This window comes from Mchenga conophoros, linkage group LG5 (assembly GCF_057382185.1).
Source record: "Mchenga conophoros isolate Kocher_MC1m ecotype Shallow Benthic linkage group LG5, M_conophoros_male_GT1.1, whole genome shotgun sequence".
Taxonomy (NCBI): domain Eukaryota; kingdom Metazoa; phylum Chordata; class Actinopteri; order Cichliformes; family Cichlidae; genus Mchenga; species Mchenga conophoros.
The window spans coordinates 19,677,460-19,698,107 of NC_140530.1; the positions used below are offsets into that span (position 1 = coordinate 19,677,460).

The 20,648-nt window shown below is 38.5% G+C and overlaps 2 protein-coding genes across 3 annotated transcripts in view; both read right to left on the reverse strand.

The window, feature by feature from the left end:
• Nucleotides 1–1,830, reverse strand: part of LOC146574370 (guanine nucleotide-binding protein G(i) subunit alpha-2-like) — a 63,789-nt gene extending 61,959 nt beyond the window's left edge. The window contains exon 1 of the mRNA XM_085273977.1: nt 1,072–1,830. Within this exon, the coding sequence (XP_085130103.1) occupies nt 1,072–1,189 (118 nt within the window). The 5' untranslated portion in view covers nt 1,190–1,830. The remainder of the gene's footprint in view (nt 1–1,071) is intronic.
• Nucleotides 1,831–4,165: 2,335 nt separating this feature from the next.
• The window catches only part of LOC146574371 (sodium-coupled neutral amino acid transporter 3-like), a 34,621-nt gene continuing 18,138 nt past the window's right edge, over nt 4,166–20,648 (reverse strand). For both annotated transcript variants that reach the window (XM_085273979.1, XM_085273978.1), the window contains 12 exons: nt 17,470–17,543; nt 17,224–17,316; nt 16,994–17,075; nt 13,337–13,419; nt 11,777–11,835; nt 11,268–11,414; nt 9,685–9,764; nt 9,187–9,287; nt 8,530–8,654; nt 8,279–8,423; nt 7,739–7,842; nt 4,166–7,110 (listed from right to left, as the gene is read on the reverse strand). In XM_085273979.1, coding sequence (XP_085130105.1) covers nt 7,006–7,110; nt 7,739–7,842; nt 8,279–8,423; nt 8,530–8,654; nt 9,187–9,287; nt 9,685–9,764; nt 11,268–11,414; nt 11,777–11,835; nt 13,337–13,419; nt 16,994–17,075; nt 17,224–17,316; nt 17,470–17,543 — 1,198 coding nt within the window. In that variant the 3' untranslated portion in view covers nt 4,166–7,005. The remainder of the gene's footprint in view (nt 7,111–7,738; nt 7,843–8,278; nt 8,424–8,529; nt 8,655–9,186; nt 9,288–9,684; nt 9,765–11,267; nt 11,415–11,776; nt 11,836–13,336; nt 13,420–16,993; nt 17,076–17,223; nt 17,317–17,469; nt 17,544–20,648) is intronic.

Genomic DNA, 20,648 nt, shown 5'->3' on the forward strand with positions numbered 1-20,648 from the left:
GTGGCTCCACGCGGGACATGTTTACCTGAAAATTTCTGCTTGGCTGTCGATTTTCTTTAAACATATGTTTCAGTTCTGGGAGAAAATATTCTGAAGTTTCTTTTTTTTGTTTCAGACCTATATCAGTTTTAAGACGGTCATATGCTCAGCAAGGTGCCACCAAGAACTGCTCTAATTTATAAAAAAACACACAAAAACACAAAAAAAAATGCAATTCTTAACTTAATAATTGGAGTTTCAACTTTTTATTTATATGGATTAATTCAGCAGCCATTGAGAAATCCCATTAGCCTTTGTTCCTGTGTATCTGAACTTCATATCTGATAAAGCTTTAGGAAACTTTTTTAAGTAGATACCTAAAAATGCTTTTAGAGTAAAAGGTGGTAAGCAAACCATGAGTTAAATATTTAGAGACAATTCAAATGTATCCAGAAAATCCATCATAAGCAGATATCTGCTAATATTCCCAACGGAAAGAGTTGTAAGTTAGTTTATGCTCTAGCAGTCCTGGGAGCAGTCAATTTCATCCAAACGCCAAACTCCTAAGAAGAAAAAACAGATCCCGAGCAACCCCCTCCAAACTTTTTTTTTTTTTTTTTTTTTTTTGGGAGGGGGGGTGACTGCCTATTCTGGTTGTCCCTCAAATGATCTCACGGTAATCGTTATGAAACTCCTTGCTGTGCAGGGACCTTTGCTTAAGCGTGCCGTTTCTACTCCAAACTATCCCATGCGTTTTTCACTGAAGCCCTCATGTTTGTGTCAAAGCAGCTCTGACACTGAGGGCAAAGCAGACGAGGACAACCCAGCAACATCGGCAGATGGAAGATCTTGGACGCGTGCAATTGTGCCACGTTTTCTCTTTAACATACGAGAAAATCCCACAGGATTCCAAACAGCCCCGGTGTTTTCCCTGAGCCCACACTTAACGGGGACTAATAATAGCGCTGGTTAAAATGTAACTCGCTCAAATTGCCCGTTTCTGTCAGATGTCTTTGACACTGCGCATTTCACCCGTGACCATCATTGTGCCACTTTTGCAACCTAGTGTCAGTGTTGTGACATTGTACTCACCGAGCAGGAGCAGTTTCACTTCTCTTGCCGCCTTCTCTCCATCTTCTCTCAGGTTTTTATCTATCATTTTAGATCTCTCGGCCGCCAACTTATCTTCCTGACTCACAGTACAACCCATGGTTCCCAGTGCACGCTTCAGGTCTGCTGCTTAGTGGGAAAATAACACCTGGGAAAAAAAACAACTAACGGCTGACCCCCTTTTCTTAAAAACAAGGGCTGAAGTTAAGCGAGGCGAGTTCCCTTTTTTGATGAGTGGCGAAAAACGTAACGGAGACCGTTCATCCGCTAGAAGGGACCAAAATCATTAAAAAAGACAAATTATTTCCCAAATGAACTCGGTTTTCTAACTACCGTATGAATTTCCCAAAGATACGCACGTTTGTTATTTAGTTTGTCCGCATTTGGGAGATTTTTAACGTGGGTAACGCTGCCTGGAAAAAAAGGCTTAGCAACTTTTTTCGTTGACTTTTAGCTGCTCCCTACGGTATTTCATTAGAGCAGGTTAAACGCCCGAAAAATTACCGCGAAGTTAGAAAAAAAAAGTATTCCAGCTGTGGAAAACCGAGCACACAGATTCCTGCTGCCAGTTACGCTACCGGATGCATACCACACTTGTCTGTGAATATTTCTATTTTTTCTACAAAAAAATATTTATATATTGCTTTAATCCGAGTTGCCGATCCGCATTCTTTCCCTGCGAAGAGATTTACCACGTTCGCCACACCCGTGAAGTTCCCCTACGACCGACAGGCAGACAGCGCCGTCACCTCCCACCCGAACTGCGGAGAGACGTAAAGCCGCAGTGCTTCATGGGAAATGTAGGTAAAACGCTGTAGAACGGTGACCTTCAAGAACTGTCGGAAATTTCTGCGTTCAGTCTTCAAGTTTTTTGAATTAGGACTGCTCCGAGTGGGCAGCCGATTTTTATGTAAAAAAGAAAAGACACGAGCTGTAGCTTCGTGTTAATTATAAAATGATTTTGGGGTCATTATCTCAAACATTTTCTTCTTGTTTTTTGTTTTTGTTGTTTTATTTTTGCCAAATCAAATTCGAGTTATTTTCGCCTCATATCCAGTTGGTAGGCCTCAGACAACCACAGCCCTGTTTTTGAGGTAAATTTCGAGCTAATATCCCAAAATTGTAAGTTACAGAGAGCAGAACAAATAAATGACAGTAATTTCACATTAAGGTTGTTAAGGTTAGGAAAATATTAATATACATATATTTATAAGGTTACTCATTACTAAGTAAACACACTATTGATGTTGGGCTTGAACACAGTTGAGTCAGTAACCTTAAAATTAAAATTATGTTCATATTTTGTAAAATATTTGTCTCAGTTATAACCTTAAACGAATCTTATATTGTGTTTACTGATCTAAAGTGTGGAGGAACAAATGAGAAGCACGAGTCTGTACAAAAGTGCACACAGAATATTCGGAATCTAAAAAGTAGGATAAATGAGATGTTTTGTTACCGTATTTTGCATACCGGTGATCCACTGTGGTTTATGCAAATAAGCGGGGGAACGGTTGCTCTTTGCTGTTTTTAAAATAACAGCAGCTTCTGACCATAACAAATGATCCAGAAACCGTATGAAATCAAAACTGAGAGTCAGTTTATGCCCCGTGCGAGCTAAATAATTTATACTGAAATGTCCATACACTGTGTCCTCGCGCTTTAGACAATTTATTGCAGATCTATAGCGACACCTTGTGGACATTCTTTTTATCTTGAAAAAAGTCATAATGACTAGCAAATTGTAACATTAATTAATTATGAAGTAATTAATGAATTCATAACTATATCGTGTAAATTAAATTTTTTTTTATTTAATGGGGGATTATTTGCATTTGTGAAACATTTTTTATAAAGCACTGTTATGGACCCTAGGGTTGTTGTTTTTACGTGTTGGGTTCTTTTTGAGATCTTCTTGCTTTGTTAACATATTTGAGTCTTGGTTTATTTGCAGTGTTTTATATAGTTTTTAGTATTTCATTTCCTGTTTTGATCTCTTCTTAACTCTAGTTTGTGAGCCGCAGTTCTAGTAATATTTAGTTTGTGAAAAACTTTATTGTTATTCTTATGGTGAACTTTATTTTTGACACATTATTGAGTCTCATGCTGTCTTTATTGTTTATCGTTTCTACTGATCTTGTGTCCTGTTGTATAGCTTGTCTAATATTAGAAGTAGGAGTATGTGTTTTATTATGTTTTTACATTCTTCTGTCTCACTTTTTTGTTTATGGCTTGGTTCATTTGTGCTTCCTTGTCTCTTAGATCTCAGCTGTTAGTGTTCGTGTCTCTTTCAGTCCCCTTTCGTTATTTCTTATTTTACACTTACTTTTTTACACTTTCTGATCTCTGTTTCCAGCCGGATAACGTGTCATGTCAAAGCACTCGCATCATCTCAAACATCACAATGAATCCAATGGACTCATATGGCCCTCATAGTCACCTCATCTCATTTCAATAGAGCACCTTTGGGATCTGGTGGATCCAGAGATTTGCATCATGGATTTGCAGCCAACAAATCTGCAGCAACTGTGTGATGCCATCGTGTCAACATGGAACAAAATCTCTGAGGAATCTTTCTAGCACTTTGTTAAATCTGTGCCATGAAGAAATGAGGCAGTTCTGAAGGCAAAGGTAGGTTCAGTCCAGTATTAGCAATAAGCTTATGCAGTGCTGTGTCCCCTTTGTCCTTGTGGAGTTGTCTGTAAATGTTTCCCTGTGCATAACCTGTTTATTTCTTTGGATGTGATTACGTATTACTGTTTTCTTCATTCTTTGGCACTTTGCTGTTTTTGACCTGTTTACATGAGCTATGAAACATTTGCTTTTTAGTTAATTCCTGCATTTCACACGTCTACATTTGGCCCCAACTATTCTAAACTGTGACATACGCAGCTGTTGTGGTTCATTTAAAGCTGTTGATATTTTATTTAGTATACAACCTAATTTAGCTAACTGAAATTTGCATTACAGAAGGTAAGCATTTCAATGCATGGAGGTAGGTTATTCATAATCAACTTAAAAAACACAGAAAACTGAAAACGTTTTGATGCATGTAAAAGAGGATGAAAGCTCAGAGTCATGTTACCCTTTATCTTTATTGCAATATTGTTTTACAGTACAACAACTGCCAGCAACATATTAAAATATATAGAGATACCAGAAAATAGACATGGATTGAAGGACAAAAAGGTTTAAAAGCACTTTGAAAATGATTACATTTACATTTTTAATCGAACTAAAACTTTAATCGCTATTTACATTATACAAACTAGATATGAATATAGAATATAAAGGGTATACATTTATATACATTATTTATAAATGATGCTGGCTGATGTCAATATTTAATATGTTACTATTCAGTCATACACATTTCCAAAAATCACACAGAGGGAGAGAAGGAGAAGACTAACGACTCTTCGATCTAAATAGAGGTCCGCAGAGATCATCTGGTATTAACCACTAGCACAGTGTATCCCCCTCATGTTGATGCCTCATTTGGGGTTTTTTTGTGTATTTTTTGCATGTTGTGAGGCTTTTGTGCGGGGGCACCATTTATAAACTCTTATACACTCACTGTATTTACCTAATGATGTCACATTACATACATGGCCGATAAAACATGGTGTCAGAGATAAATATAACCATTGCATTGGTTAAACAATACCAAAACACTAAGCTATGCACGGGTGGCTGATTCCGATGATTCTTCCCCACACAGATACATAAATACATATCACAGCTAGACAATATTTAATAAAAATTGATTAAAAGAGGTTTGTTGTGTAACAAATAGACAGAACATATTAAGTTACCCACACAGCACTTATAGTAGTGTGGTGTAAAAAAAATTATGATGGAAAAAAAAAAACGAAAGAAAAGAAATTGTAGGCAGTCACTAACAACTCTCAGGAAGCAGCAAGGAAGTCAGACATGACCCGACTACACCACTGATAAAATACCACTGACTACAAATGTAAGAAAAAACAAAACAAAAACAATAATCGTGTGTTTCATCACTGAATCAGATTCAACTTATACGTAACACGTGGAGTTTAAAACAACAGTTAAGATATCAATGGTAGAGGATTTCCGATCAGAGTATAGGTGCAGGTTAAACAACACAAATGCATACAGGTCATATATATCATAGAGATTTTTCTTTCTCTTTTTTAAACACAGACACTTAAAAACCTCCAAGAATACATCCAACAAATTAGTCGTTGCATTTAAAGAACAGACAAGAGCTGAAAATGATTACAGGGGCTTTACAGGGAAGCTAACTTTAATGCAGTCGTTTCAAGTAGTTTCTGACAGCCATCAACACGTTACTTATTCATCACTTACATTACATTAAGATTTAGTCATGTAGAGGCCTTAAAATCACATCTATCGAATATATTGTGTTTGCCTTTCACTGTATTAATGCTACAAGAAGTTGTGCTTATCAAAGAAAAGTGCTATTGCTAAGCGGCGACTTTTCAAGAGTGATAAAGAGAAAGAAAACCCCTGTCGTTCTAATCGAGATCAGGCTTGTGCTGGACACTCAAATGTTTACTAACCACTTCACAAAGTGACCCTGTTGTCATTGTAATATAGATATTTTGGTTATCTCCGATTCCTTCCGGTAAAATGTTCCGAATACAACACATCCCAATTTTCCTTTTCTAAGTAACAATGAAATCTTGCCCAATTTCAGTTACGTCTTCAGTCTGTACAATCTCACAGATGAGTTTTCTGGTACCATTCGTGATAGTGATTTACACAGTAACACTGGAAAAGAGAACGTCTTGGCGTTCTTTCACATACTGTGTAACCCAGATACCCGAAAACCACTGAAAAGGCTCCCGGCTAAAACCCTTTCTCTCTCTCTGGTATTGCTAGCCTCAGTTAGCAGGAGCTGAGGATCAAGCTTTTAGTCTATACTGCATCATCTGAGGTTTTCATCAAGTAGAGATTAATAATAAAAATATACATCTAGTATATGTTGTGTAGGAATCTCATAGTAAATGTGCTGACTGTGCCATATATTTTGTGGTTTTGCACCCTGCTCTGTCAGAGGTGGGGATTTTAACTTCCCCCCTCCAGAAAAACATAAAAAATATCAGCAGCAGTACAGGTTAAGGAAGTGGGAACTAAAGGCAGCACACCTTGAAGGAATAATTCAACATTTCGAAGTCTTTGTGCCAAAATAAACTCACTGTGCACTGGCTGTAAATACATATTTACTATTAAGATATAGGTGTGCTAGCTATCTGTAAGTAGTTCCAAAGATGCTGAATTATTCTTTCTATCAGTCCAGTAATGTCACTTTTACTATCACTTGTCTCTGCAATTGCACATAATGAATCATATTTAGTTATTTAAATAATTTCAATAATAATAATAATACTAATATCCATGAGAATCATGAAAGAATTATTGATTAATCAATTTCATTCAACAGTTAAAAAGGAGGGCTGCTTATTACAATCTAAGTAAGAGTTTGCAGAGCTATAGATAATCTTAGGATAAGATCTGAGTAGTGAGAGGAGCAGATGCTCATAACTAACATAGGTGCAGGTGTATAAAGACGGCAGCTTTCTACATTGTTGCTTTTCTGTTTGCTTTAACATCTTTCTCACAAGGCACAGCCTCCAAGCATCACCGTCAGCACCTGCTCTTTCAGTGAATTCCCAAAGAACCCTCCACGAAAGCTTACTGGCCTGTAGTGTAATACAGAGCGAGAGCACTTGCCAAGGAACCGAGAGCCCTCCCCCCCAAACTCTGCAGTCTGTGGACAATATCCTTCTAATGGGAAAGAGAGGGCATCTTCAACATCAACCGTGATTCAAAGTAAAAACAGTAAAATTACAACACAAGACTAAATCAACAATATAAAACCTGAAAATAAAAAAAAGAAATGGAAGGTGGCGCTTAGTGACCACTGCTGGCTTTGCTGGTCCCCGTTGTCCAGTCAATGATGATAAAGCTGAGGCTCATTGTCATAAACAGGAAACCAATCCCAGCGAAGCAGGCAGCCTGAGCGCAGAAACGGAGAACGCGAGTTAAAGAGAGGCACATCACAGATGGTGAAACTGTGACAAAACTGCAGTACAATAATACTTGGTGTCATTAATTAAAAGTTTGTTAAAGTTTATTAATTAAGTATAGGAAATGTTACGAGTCTCCATGTCATTAGATCTTAGTTATACATGTAATGATATGATACCTAACACATGGCTGAGTTGATTTCTTCATGTGGTTATAATGCACATCCATGTAGGATTTCTGAGGCTGGTACAACTTTTAATATTAGTGAATTTTATAAATGGTTCCATAAACACAGTTTACATTGTACAGATGATGTCTCCTCAATAACGATAACTAAAATGAAACTCTCTGATAGACTCAGTAGGTACATGGCAGTAAGATTTTTAAATGATCTCAAATGCACTCCAGTTTTTTTTTGTTTAATTCTGATATATTTAAAATCAGGCAAACTACAGACAATTGATGAAATATTCAGCTGGAGTTTTAATTCCTTTCCTCGTTTCCTCCTTTGAGTGTTACACAAAGCACCTACTGTAAAATAATATGAAAACTCAATACTGCGTGGGGACGTCTCTAAACGCTGAACTTAATTTTCTATCTCTCTCAATATGCTCACCAGGATTTTGGGGAAGGAGCGCAGTGGCTCCTCTTCTTTGGGTACAATGCGAATGTAGAAGACAGCAGGGAAGATGAAAATGAGACAAGGAGCAGATGTGGCACCTGGAAAACGCAAAACAGAAAATGATTCTCTGTGAATGACACCCTTCGGTCCTTAATAAGTCCTCCAAACCATTCTAACAGGACTGTAGTAACATAAATCATATGGAAATTAACAGAAAATGGAAAACAGGTGTAGTTACATTCAATTTTTCACTACCAAAAATAATATTAATGATTTAAAGCTCAAAAGTTTGGCAGATGGTCAATTCCACATTTTTTCAGGGTCTGATCAAGAACAATTCACCAAAATGGATTTTTTTTACTTGGTTAGCTGTGTTGTGGGGGTGTATTAAGGAAGGTAAGCCATTACTGACAGTGGGCACAAATTAAAGCCACATTAAAGGAAACAGTTTTACTAGCAACCAGGGTTTTACATGTTGGTGTTTTAATATGTAAATCCACCCCAACAGCCTTGTCACATGGTTGATCTACTTACCAATGATTCCAAAGATGCCCAGTATGTTGGGAGCAAAGATGACCAGGAGGTTGATGAAAAGGAGCAGAATGAAAGCAATGGCGATGTGGCGAGGCCAGTAGAACGTCTTATTAGGAAACGCCATCTGCTGGATCGCTCTCCTTACCTTAAAAAGAAAAAGTTCACTGTTTCACACTGCTTCTATGAAATATGACAGAAGCACAATTTGTGTCCGCTGATGAATAAACAGTAAGTTCTAAATGCGTACTCACAGGAAAGAGCACAATTGGCACAGTGAGCGTGACAGCAGTGAGCACAGCCACACGCACACACAAAATCAAAGTGTCGTACGGGTCAATGCGGCTGTATGTGTGGAGCAGCTCTGCTTCCACTTCACCTGGAAGACATGAGGACAGGAAAACAGAGCAGGTTTAAGGAACACGTAGAAGATCTTTAAATGCATTTTAGTCAATGCAGAATCCATTATTTTATGTTAGGGGATTATATCTCCATGTAGTATTAGACTAAATCTTTGTATTAATATGTTTGATTGCTTTTCATTGTTTTTATTTTATTGATGTCATTATGTCCTTGTTGCTAATATGCTTAGGTTACATTGCTTGTTTGTATATTAATTAATGTGAGTATGAGCATAACATGAGAAATAGGAGGAAAAAATTAGCATTGTGAATGACTCTGTAATATGCTACTGGATCTAAAAACCTTGAGAAATTTAGATGTACAATATGGCCACTAGAGGGCATAGAAACATTATTATTCTTTTTGGCCTACAGCCCCTTCAGTAGATAGATAGATAGATAGATAGATAGATAGATAGATAGATAGATAGATAGATAGATAGATAGATAGATAGATAGATAGATAGATAGATAGATAGATAGATAGATAGATAGAGGACCACGCCTCACCATAGAAAGTTAGGTATCCAAAAAGAGCAGCCAGGAAGTACATGATGTACATTATTGCAATGGAGATGTTGGCCACATGCTGCATCTTTTTCTTGGTGGCACTGAAACCAGAAAATATTGCCATGTGATGTCATAAACACGCACACACAAAAACAAACACAGACACACACAAAATATTACTGTATTATGCCCACAAAGAAAACATGTAGCCCAGCTACTATAAAATACCGTCTTCTGCTCCAGGGCTACTTCTCTTGCACGCATATGCAAAGATTCAAATTGAAAGCACCAGTGGGTCAAAGCGGGATGATGCATTTAAACTAACAGCATGCTACATCATTCAAGCAGTGCCAACATACTTCAAAATAAAGTGAAAGCAGTGCATGTGACTAGGTTATGATCAGCCAAACACAAAGCAGACACAGTAGCTTTGCTCTTTATTATGCAATTTATTTCTTATCCAAGAACTTAGCAGGAGTTGCCATTATAAGAACATACTTGCGCAGCTCTGTGTAGATGGGGAGCACCTCAGGATGGCACACAAAGGCAAACGCCAGGATGGGGATGGTGTAGGCCGTCTGAAAATGAACCCCAACAGGTCACCATAGATACAGCAGCGCCATCCCAGACGTCTTACCACCAACCTCGCGCCTTTACTGCCCAATACTCCCCAAGACACATCACAGAGAGCTAATTGTTTCCCTGTGATTAACTTGGGCCTGGCTGTAGACCAGCTTTAGCCTATTTAAGAATGCCTTACTGGTAAGCTGCTAAGCAGCAGGAATTGGTCTTACAATCCTGATAGGATTTCATGAAGATCACAAAAGAAATAGTCAGTATTTGATAATGTTCTGGGGCTTGTTCTTGAGGTTGTTGATCCTAAAATGATGGAAATTCTCTGGTTTCTGTTCTTAAACTTTCAGCTCTGTGGTAACAGGTGCTGTGAACCTAGGTCTAGATGTAGACCTAGACCTACATTACTGAAGCAATTCTTAAATAAATTGTCCAAATAAAATTTTAAAAAAATGAAGCTATAGAAACTGAAAACACTGCTCAATGAAGAAACATTTGTCTTGTTGCAATTGTTGGGGAAAAAATGCCTGTTATTGGCATCTTGTTGGGATGAAGTAAATATTTGCGTGAGATAGACTGAAAATGTTCTGACTCAATTTTATAATGAAATGTGTTCACAAGTGATTCATTCTAAAGATTTTTAAAAGTTTGAACCTAAATGCCTTTTTGTTGGAGGTAACCAAAATGAGTCTTACTGACTGGTAACTAAAAGCTCCATTACAGCTATATCGCTTAAGAGAAAATGAGCACTGAGTAAAATTATTTTCCCCCCATTTCCTGTCTCTTAAGATGCTTCCACATATTTCTAGCTTCACTGAATAAAAATTGAGGCTCTGGTCTTTATTGACCAGTTGCCATGGTGAATCCTGGCATTTTTGTTGGCTCTTCTTTATTACCCACAAACGTGCTCATAAATCAATGTGAACATACTCAGAGTTAACTCTGATCCCTGTTCTGGAGTTTCCGATCGCAGAGTTTATAAACTCGGAGTTCAGGGTTACGCACACAGTTTGTTAAATCTGCTTCCTGGAACAGGCCGTGGAAAGAAAGTGAACTGATAAATTTATCTAGCTGTGGTTAAGGTTCTTTGAAGACCATCCTGCTGTGAACGTATCTAGTCTTTGTAAAGAAAAAAACAAAACAAATGTACTTAGTAAAATGTCAGGCCTTTCCCATTTCACTCATTACCTGTCTCTGGCCCAGAGAGGGCAAACCTGGTGATGTCACTATAGGAACCCAAATGCCAAAGCAATTTCTTCAGACAGCTCATGGGTCACTGTCCACCTTCAAGACTTTAATTAATCTGGGTTGTGTCTAGTGTTAAAAGCTTGATAAATGTCCTGATCTCTTGCTCGGTGCAATTGAGTGCTTCAAACCAAGATTTCCATGCTTAGACTGTGAAGAGGCACTGGCAACATGCTGAAGATGACTGTGAAATAAGTGGGTGGCTGTCAGTGGCCATGGCAGTGGAGGTGCATTTGCAGAGTGAGTGACATGCGTGAACCTACTTGAGAGTTGAGGTTGGCCATTTTGGGAATACAGGCAGGATCTTCCTCCCCACCAGGATCTGTGACATTCATCCAGCTGGTAGTGCTGGTAGCGTTAAATGAAAAGTCCGTAAATGGACAAGGGACGTTGAACTTCTTGTAGATGACCTGTTCATAGCAGAGGAGAAAAGTGTCAGGCAGAAACGAAGGCTTTGGGACGCAGTTAATATATAAACAGGTAGAAAATATGTCACTGAAACCCCCAGAGAGAAAACCAGAGCGAGTGAGAGAGAGAGTAAAGAGTGGATTATAGCTCACGCAGCCAAAACTAGGTCAGAGAAACACAGAGAACACAGCCTGGAACAGCCGCATGCAGACATTAGTCCACAGCAATGAGTAGGGACAGTAGGGAATACTAAATAGGTGGTGGGAGGCTCCCAGCACATCTGACTATGCTGTCACCCAACAGACAATAATAAAGATGTGACGTGTCGTTTACATGTGTGCGTTGCTAAAATCAGAGGACTTACAGCAATGAGGAAGAACACCATGCAGCTCAGTGAAAAGCCACTGGTGTATCCCAGATATCCTGTAACACAAATGATTCATTAGCCTTTCATGTCGTCATGAAATATAAGAAACATCTAAGGTATCACTAATAACTAATCACATGTGAGGTAAAGCAGCACAACACACAGCATAAACTGACTTAATATGCTCAGAGCTCATTAGTGGAGTCAGACTGCTGCACCGACTGGCTCTGTTGTTCCAGTCGGTGACTCGACAGGACACGGACTTCTTACAAGAGGTCAGAAAATATGCACCCTCTTGTCATTTCCAACCTAGACATCCTTTTTCTTCCTTTCCTTTATTTTATTTTGTGCTGCTTTATCATGCACGACATCCGACTGTCTTTCTGAAATGCAATGTGTGCCACAAGAGTTGTAGTTTAGAAAATGAATGAACTCTTCTCTTTATTGTACCTGCAAACTTCTACAAAGAAGAGGAATACGGGATGTGACAAAGAAGGAGGTGTGTCATTGTTTGGAGTTCTCTTTCACGTTTTACTTTTTAAATGTTGAAGCTGTTTCGTAGCGTTTCTTTCAGATTTTGCTTCTTTTTTCCCCACTGAACCTGGATCCTATCTGCTATTTGCTAACCTGCTTCATTTAGCCTATGGATGTAGCTTTAGTTATTTAACTTATCTTTACCTTCTCATATCAAAGATCTGTAGTTTTGGGACCTTGGTTCTAGTGTCTTACATTTGAGTTTTGTCCTCTTTGCTAAAAAAGGGAAAAAAAACAAAAAAACATCTCACTTGGCCCTGAAATACCTTCTTGCTGCCAGTAAAACTATTAATAAAGCATGGGCATCATCCAGAGAGAGAATTCACTGTCCTAAAATCAAAACAAAAACATGTATAAAAGGGCCTTAAAATATTTGATTAAAAAAATACTATAAGATATGAGATCAGTTAATCAAACGAGTTAGAGGAAATTCTTATTTAGGCAATATGCTTGGTTCAGTGTTTAAGCATTGACAGTGGACATAAATCTACTCAAAGCATCGTTGATTGCTAAGTATTTTAAATCTTAGGAGCCAAATTTTTTGTAATATCTAAGGTTGGTTTGACTAAGACAGTTTAGACCAGAGTGTAGGTTTAGGCCAGACTAGACCATTTCACAAAAACATATACTGAATCATTTTAAGTCAAACAAACTTGGCTTAAATGAGTTAGTCTATGTTACCCCTGGGTTATAATAACACTAAAACGCAATGTTAGCATTCTATCAATCAGGGATTCTTCTTCATCACAGCTTTGCTGCCAGCAGCTTCTCTAAAGCAGCATAATTAAAGCCAGCTAGCACTAAGCTCTAGGCTTTAAGCTTTTCCTGGGGTCCTCCTTCTGTTTGAAACATTTTCTGAGGGAAAACAGCTGAGCTAACAGGATGCCGAGAGAAGAACTGCATTCATATTTCTAATATACTGCCTTGCTTGACCTTGTATGAGCCACAGTTTAGCATGAGCAGCAAAAAATAACCTCCTACTTAATCCAGTTCCAAAAAAAAGTCATGACATTTCACACTCACCTAGCTGTTTCATGAGAGCTAGTGGTAATATTATTGCAATAGATACGATGATCACAAGGTAGTTTCCATTCAGGTACCATTCACTGCAGAGAGGCAGAAACACAAGACAGAAACAGCTAAATGTCAAAACGATGCATAAGAAAAAAAATGTGTGAACACCTTACACAGTACGCTAAAAAAAAGGATTATTCTTTATCGCCACAAATATGCCAAGCAGTTTAATTCACATCTGAAAAGAAAGGAGCATACACAAAATCCAGCTGGCTTGAAGTCAAACATTTAGAGGTGAAAATATAAGCCTCTTTGCTGCCCGTAGCACACGACACAAAAAGCTGTGGCTGTAACAAGGAAGCAGAGGTCACGTTCCTCGATATTTTTATGAGAGGGTTTTTAGGGGCTCTTGCATGGCATGACATGACAGGACATAAAAAGTTTAACTTTAATGTCTCTAATTAAATGGATTTCCAGACCTGTCAGCTGTTATTATTCTGCAAATTAAGATAAGAGTCACATTTAACAAAGACTACACTCAGTAACATTAATCCCAAAGTTCTTTTGAATAACATGGACACTGACACAAACATGGATGTTGTCATAAAGGAGGTTCTTCTATATTAGTATATTATGAGTTTAGATAATATACTGTATACACTTTTTTTGTATTTAATCTGACTATCATTGCATATCATATCAGTGTTATATGGAACACAGGGAACGACTACATATTGTGCAAAGCAGGAAAAACAGAATCTTGGCTACAAAGAAGAGATTTATATGTGGAGTTGAGCAAAACATACAAAAAACAGACTCCTCTGACAAAACGGGCCACACGTTACAGTCACATGAAGAGCAACGTCTAGGAAGAAACCTGTGAGTTATTTTTAGCAGGACACAGTATGGGGTGATTCATTTCCAGCCTTCTGTCAGGTGAGAGATGCAACATCTGTTGAAGGATACACACCCACGGTCACGTATCTTAGAAAAGAACAGGCTCATCTATCCCTCGTCTATCCTCATCTTACCCTGCCCTACAGCCATCTGGCCTGTGGGACACAATCTCTCACTGAAACACACACATGCACACACACACACACACACAATTCCTTAAAAAAGACAGATGTAGAATCGCAATTTACCTCCATAAGAACATATAGATACAGCCCTCTGGACACTGAGGCACCAGCAACCTGATCATAAGCTGAGCGATCAAACATGTAATCAAACACGCTGACACAGTCTCCAGTGTTCATTAATTGTGTATGTCAGATAGCAACATAAGACACCCAAACACAAAAGGACACGGACACGTTTACATATGCAGAGGGTGGTCAAAATATATGCAACCCCGTGCACACGAGACAAAGGAAATGATCTATGTTAAAGTTAATATTTTAAATGTTTGTTGAGGTTGTGTGCAGCACAAGCAGGATTTAACAAAACCATTTGACAGAGAACACCAAAATTTATATTTAAATTAAATCCACAGTTTAGTATATGGTTGTGTTTGTTAGGAGATGTGATGCTCCCCTATTATTTTCGCCGCCCCCTCTACAGTCCAGCAACATAAACGCGCACCCACTGACAGGATGAAATGCCACTGGGACAATCTAGCCTGTCATTTCAAATAAACAGTGATTGTTGACCATGACCCACAGCACCGAGACTGCTACACAGAGAAAACAGAGCTGAGACCAGAAAACAACGTGGACGCTGCGTCACAGTACATTACTTCTACTGGGACTGCATATAGTGTGACACATCAATCTAAACTTTTACGAGCAAATGTAGCAGTGAGCCTTCTTTCCCCACTCTAAAGGTAAAAGCCAACAATGTGCATGCACTATTTTTGTGGCAAGCTTTATAATTTGGAGGAAACAGTCCCTCCACTTTAAAGTTTTCCATAAGCCTCTTTGTCTGAAGGCTGAGTAACTTGCAACTGTAACCTGTACACTCTCATTTCTCCCCCCTTCTTCAACCCCTTCTCTCAAAAACAAAAAGGTAGGTGAGGAGAAGCTCTAATTGGGGTAAAGGCTGACAGGGCAGGATCACACTTGAAATCCCATCTAAGAAAGGGAGTGTTGTTTGTCCCTGAGACCACCTGCACTAACCAGTGATATCCCATGGTTTACATTTTCAGCTGTGGAGTCTAGCGGTGTTTTGATGTCAGTGCTCTCGTTGGTCGCGGTGCTCTCCTCCTCCGTGGTGACCCTGACAGCTGTTCTCACGCCAGCTGCTCAGCGCATCCAGAGCAGCACCAGGCCCGACAACTGCCGCAGCTTGGCAGGACTCCTCTGTAGATGCTGAAATCTTTGCTGACGCAGAATGACTGCATGAGGTCCCATTGAGAAGAGTACACTACGTTTTGTAGTGTGAGGAGGTTTGTGGATGTCAGCAAATGTCATACTGACCCAGATTTAAGTGCATTATCATACTTTTGCAAAACATTGAAATGTAGCATTTATAATTTGAGCAACAAGACCAAAATATAGTTTTTACATTTTACAAGAACAGATTTTTGACATACAGTACTGTGGAAAAGTGCTGAGCAACCCCTAACTTTTTTATATTTTGCTGGGAAAATTCAGGAACAGTTCTTCATTCTTCTTGGAAGACATTCAAAGCTCTTCTTTGGATGTTAGTTGCATTTTGTTTGATTCTCTATCAAGATGATCTCACACTGCTTCAATAATGTCAAGGTGTAGGGGAGGCCTATCAGTGATGGATTGTGTTCCACTGTGTTTTTACACCCGCATATGCTTTTATTGCAGTGGCAGTGTGTTTGGGATCAGCCAGTCAGCCGCTTTCCAGATGGTGTTGCATGGTGGATCAAAATCTGACTTCCACATTCCATCAATTTCATGAAATCCCCAATACAACTGGCTGAAATGCAGCCCCAAACCATGACACAGCCGCCACCATGTTTTACAGATGGCTGAAGACAGTCACTGTTACACTACTCTCCTTCCCCTCTACATACTGACAATAAATTCAACAAAAATGTCAAAATGTCAGATACTCTCCATCTGCTGTTTGCTAATAGTTTATAATCAGCCACTTCTTTTGTCCTGCACTTGACAATTTTCCTTAATTTTTTTAAGGACATGCTGCACATCATGTCGAGATGTAGCTCTCTGTGAATCATCTTGTTGATGCAAAAATACTATTTTATGCCTTCCTCTGTTATCTCTCGTATTGTTGTAGATTTGGATAAAGAAATGGGTGGAAATGACATGTTTTTGTAAAAGCATGCTAGTAAAAAGGGCCAAAAGATACAATTTAAAATAGTTTCTTTGCAAAGTTTTCTGTTATGTGTAGATGCATAACTCAATGAGGGCCTTTTTCACTGTTGAATGAGTCAAAGAACAGTGTTAGATGGTTTAATATGAGCACCAAATAAGCAACATTCATCTGAAGATGGTCAATGAGCAAAAATGCAGCCAGTGTCTAAAGAAAAATATTGAATGACCTTCAGAAAGCCTGTAGAACTATCGCTCAAGAACACCTTAAAAACTGCAATGAAAACTTTTGAAGAGTACTATATAGAGTAGTATTTGCATTCTGCGCCTTCTGTTCTCCCTGGATCTGATATCAAACGTTGCAAAAGTGTGCAAACAAATATTTGTAGTATTTTATATTTTGTGTGCATTAGCAACTCACCCTGCAGGTTTGTCCACTTTTAGAAAAGCCTGGATGACCAAAGGCATCTCATATTTGACTATGTAAAGGTAACTGGACATGGCTGTGGACAAGACATATAAGCACATATGTTAGTACAAACATATTGCAGCAGATAATAATATCAATAATAATATAAATATCCCTGAAAATAAAATAATAGAAAAGACAGTGTGGCAGTGTGGGGAAGATGACAGTGTGTGTGACCTCACCCCCAATGTTCTGCAGCGTGATGGCGATACCTGCCGCCATCTTCCCCGGGGTGCCAAACGCCCTGTATCCAAGCTGCTCATATGCACGTATGCCTGAGGGATAAAGGCCGCGAGATAAAAGAACATTATTTATGGATTAAATCCAGGTCATAGAGTAGAGAGGATTCACACACTGTAATCATTCAATACTGCAATCAATTTATGTATGCTAATGAGAAAATCCACATCGTTTAGCTCCACACGTACCTACAATGCCAGACGACTTCAGCAGTAAATGGATGGAATATGATGAAAGCACTGCTACCACTGTTAGCAGTAACCTGAAACAAAAGGACAACATCAGATGAACATTACTGCCACTTCTCCCACCAACTTTCACGACTAATCAACAACCCTAAAAAAAAAAAGTGGTTTTATATGTAACACTTTTACACCGCACATTATGCCAGAGGTTATTTATACAGCTGCACAATAAGCTTTCATTATCTATAGTTGCGTAGGAAAACTGGTGTCCCTGTGGCTTCGATTTATACCAGATTGTTACTCCAGCTGAACCAAGGAGGTTACCCTGTGTGCCCCTCTGGCCTCATAACTAACGGCTCACACACCAGATGGGCTGTTTAAAAAAACATTTTCAGTCCTAAGATTGACAGACAATAAGAACGAGCAAAATCCTTTGTAAACAGTAATCACCCTTCTCTTTATTCCACAGTGGGAAATAACCTACTTCAGCCACAACATGTCATTCTCTCCATTTTCAAGAACTGAGTTATTTCCTTAGAGGATCTTTTGTTTTGCAATTTTTCTTCTTCTCTTTTCTCTTTTCTATTCGATAATTCGATTCATATAATTGGACACAGGAACAGGCTAATTGTATTCGCCTTCAAAAACAGATTTCACTGTTGTGCTCATTAAAAATATATTTTATTTTGAGTTTCTGTTTTTTTCAAGCCACCATTGTTCAAACAGAGACCGCTCCAGATGCCTGACCATCTGCAGTGGTCTCTGTTTAGAAATCAGAGCTGATATTAGCAAAGATTTGAAAAATAAATGTTCTTAGTGTATAAATATACATGCACAGAGTAACCACAAAGACATGGTCTACTTGTGTTGTATTTATAGATGGATATGTGTATTTATATAGATGACTTGTCAGTACTTTAATGTAATATTCTAACATTTTACTGGGATTTTTTAAAAAGAGAAGTTTAGAGAAATATCACAATTCTAAGAATTTCGTTTACGTTTCACGTGATATACTGACTTTCCCAGACCCCGTCCACTTCATTTCAACTATTTTTCTCCTTTCTCTTTTGCTGTTACTGTTGGCAACATTATTAATGTTCTTTCTCACACGCCCTCCTCTCTCCATTTCCCTCGCTTTAGAAAGGCCAGGCAGCCGGTCTTTCACCTCTCCTTCAACTCTTGGCCACTTTACAGTTTTTTTTGTTTGTTTGGGTTTTTTTTCCAACTATGTGAAAGAATGCTGGGCTGACTTGAGGGCAAGGATTTAGTCAGTCAAGTGGCAGTGGGAGGACAGATCTGCTGACAGTCAGACTGACTGACACACTTGGGTCACTGTAGTTCTGTTCTCAGCTTTCCACCCCACTGCATTCCTGCCCAGACCAGTGACACTGACCCACTTAAGCACCCACAAGCAAAAATCGGGGTGGTATAAAACATCTGGAGATATAACTAAACCTTAAATCACCTTACATCTGGTCAGCATTCACCATAAATATTTACAGATAGTAGACAAATACAAGGTATACACTCACTGGACACTTCATTAGGTACACCTATTCAACTGCACTCTAACACAAATTTTTAATCTCACAATCACACTGTAGCAACTTAATGCGTTTAGGCATACAGAAAATGGTAAAGACGACCCGCTGAAGTTTAAATCGGGTGTGGAACGTGACTTTGAACTGCATTTCATGAAGTATTCAGTGAGCGTAAACATCTAAACATCATGCATGCATATTGTTCAGCCATCCCTACAGTTTGCCAACTAAAATACATGTAACTATTGAGTTACACACAGTCAATAACGACTTACAGTATGTGGGTTGTTGCCCTGCAGGCCTACATATTAACATATGCAATTTAGCTTATAGTAGTTCATTCATTTATATTATTATGTTGTTGTCTTTTTTCCACTTATTTGAGCAAACACTAGTATTGTGTTCAGAATGACACAGTTCACTGTATGATAGTGTGACAAAAAAAAACGGGTTTAGCGGTTCGCTGACTCCACCGTCCTGCATGTCAAAGAATCCTTGGGTGAAAGCTGTAGGATAAGGAAAACAGCACTTGTGTACATGAAGCTCATAGTGATAAAGTGTTTTGAGTGCTCAAATTGAGTAACAAAAGCACTATATAAGTACCAGTGCATTTAATAAAAGATTATATGGGACTTCTGAAGCAATCGACAGCCTGAAGCCCTATCTAGAGCACAGAAACATTTCCAGCATTTCTTGCCAAATGGTGTCTCTGATCCTGACTTTGTTTCTCAGTTGCTGCTCTATTGTTTGGTACAAGATCATACAGATATGGACAAAAAGACAAAAAGGAAGAGGCTTTCATCTATAACAGGATGGATAAATAGACACTACTTGTTTCATTTGGTCACGTACTATAAACTCGCACATGCTTATTTGCTATGAGTTAGTTTCAGCTGTTGGTTACTGTCAAGCAAAATTCTATTGCATTCACACAACAAAGTTCAAAATAAGGAGCTTTCTATACGCACACATAATTGCCTTGGAAATAACATCACAAATACAAAAGGTTTGGATGCTGTAAAAATGCACCTATCCACTTGAAAACAGTTCAAAGGCAACATATTAATGGTATGTCGACTATTTTTAAAAGTGATTTCTTCCTTAAAACACATGCTCGTTGGTTATGGACTACTTTGTCATATTCTTCATTTTCTATTGTAGCAACAGTTTTTTATAGGGTTACTGATTTGGATTGCAAGCTTTCAGCACAGATGCATGGTGTTGCTATATGTGCAGTATAACTACATTTTGTGCGCATTGCAGCTTGGCAATGTCTTGCTGAAATAAGCGAGGCCTCAGATTTCAATTTTTAAATGAAGCAATGTTAAATGATCACTGGTTGGCTGTACGGCACAAACTAATGAAACAGTTTGGATCAAGACAGATTTACATTTAGAAACAAGGATGTAGTATCCTTGAATGGCATTTAAAGATCGATCATCAAGCTACAAGCACACCAAAGACACAGCGCTACTATACATTTTATTACTTGACGTTTCACTTTAACTGAAGGACAGTTCAATAAACTGTGGCTGTCAGAAATCTCTAAGAAATTGAGTGCTATGCGTCTTAGAACAGTGCCCTTTAATCATTCAAAGAAAGATGTGTAGGTTCAGCACCAGCCACCTTACAGTCTCT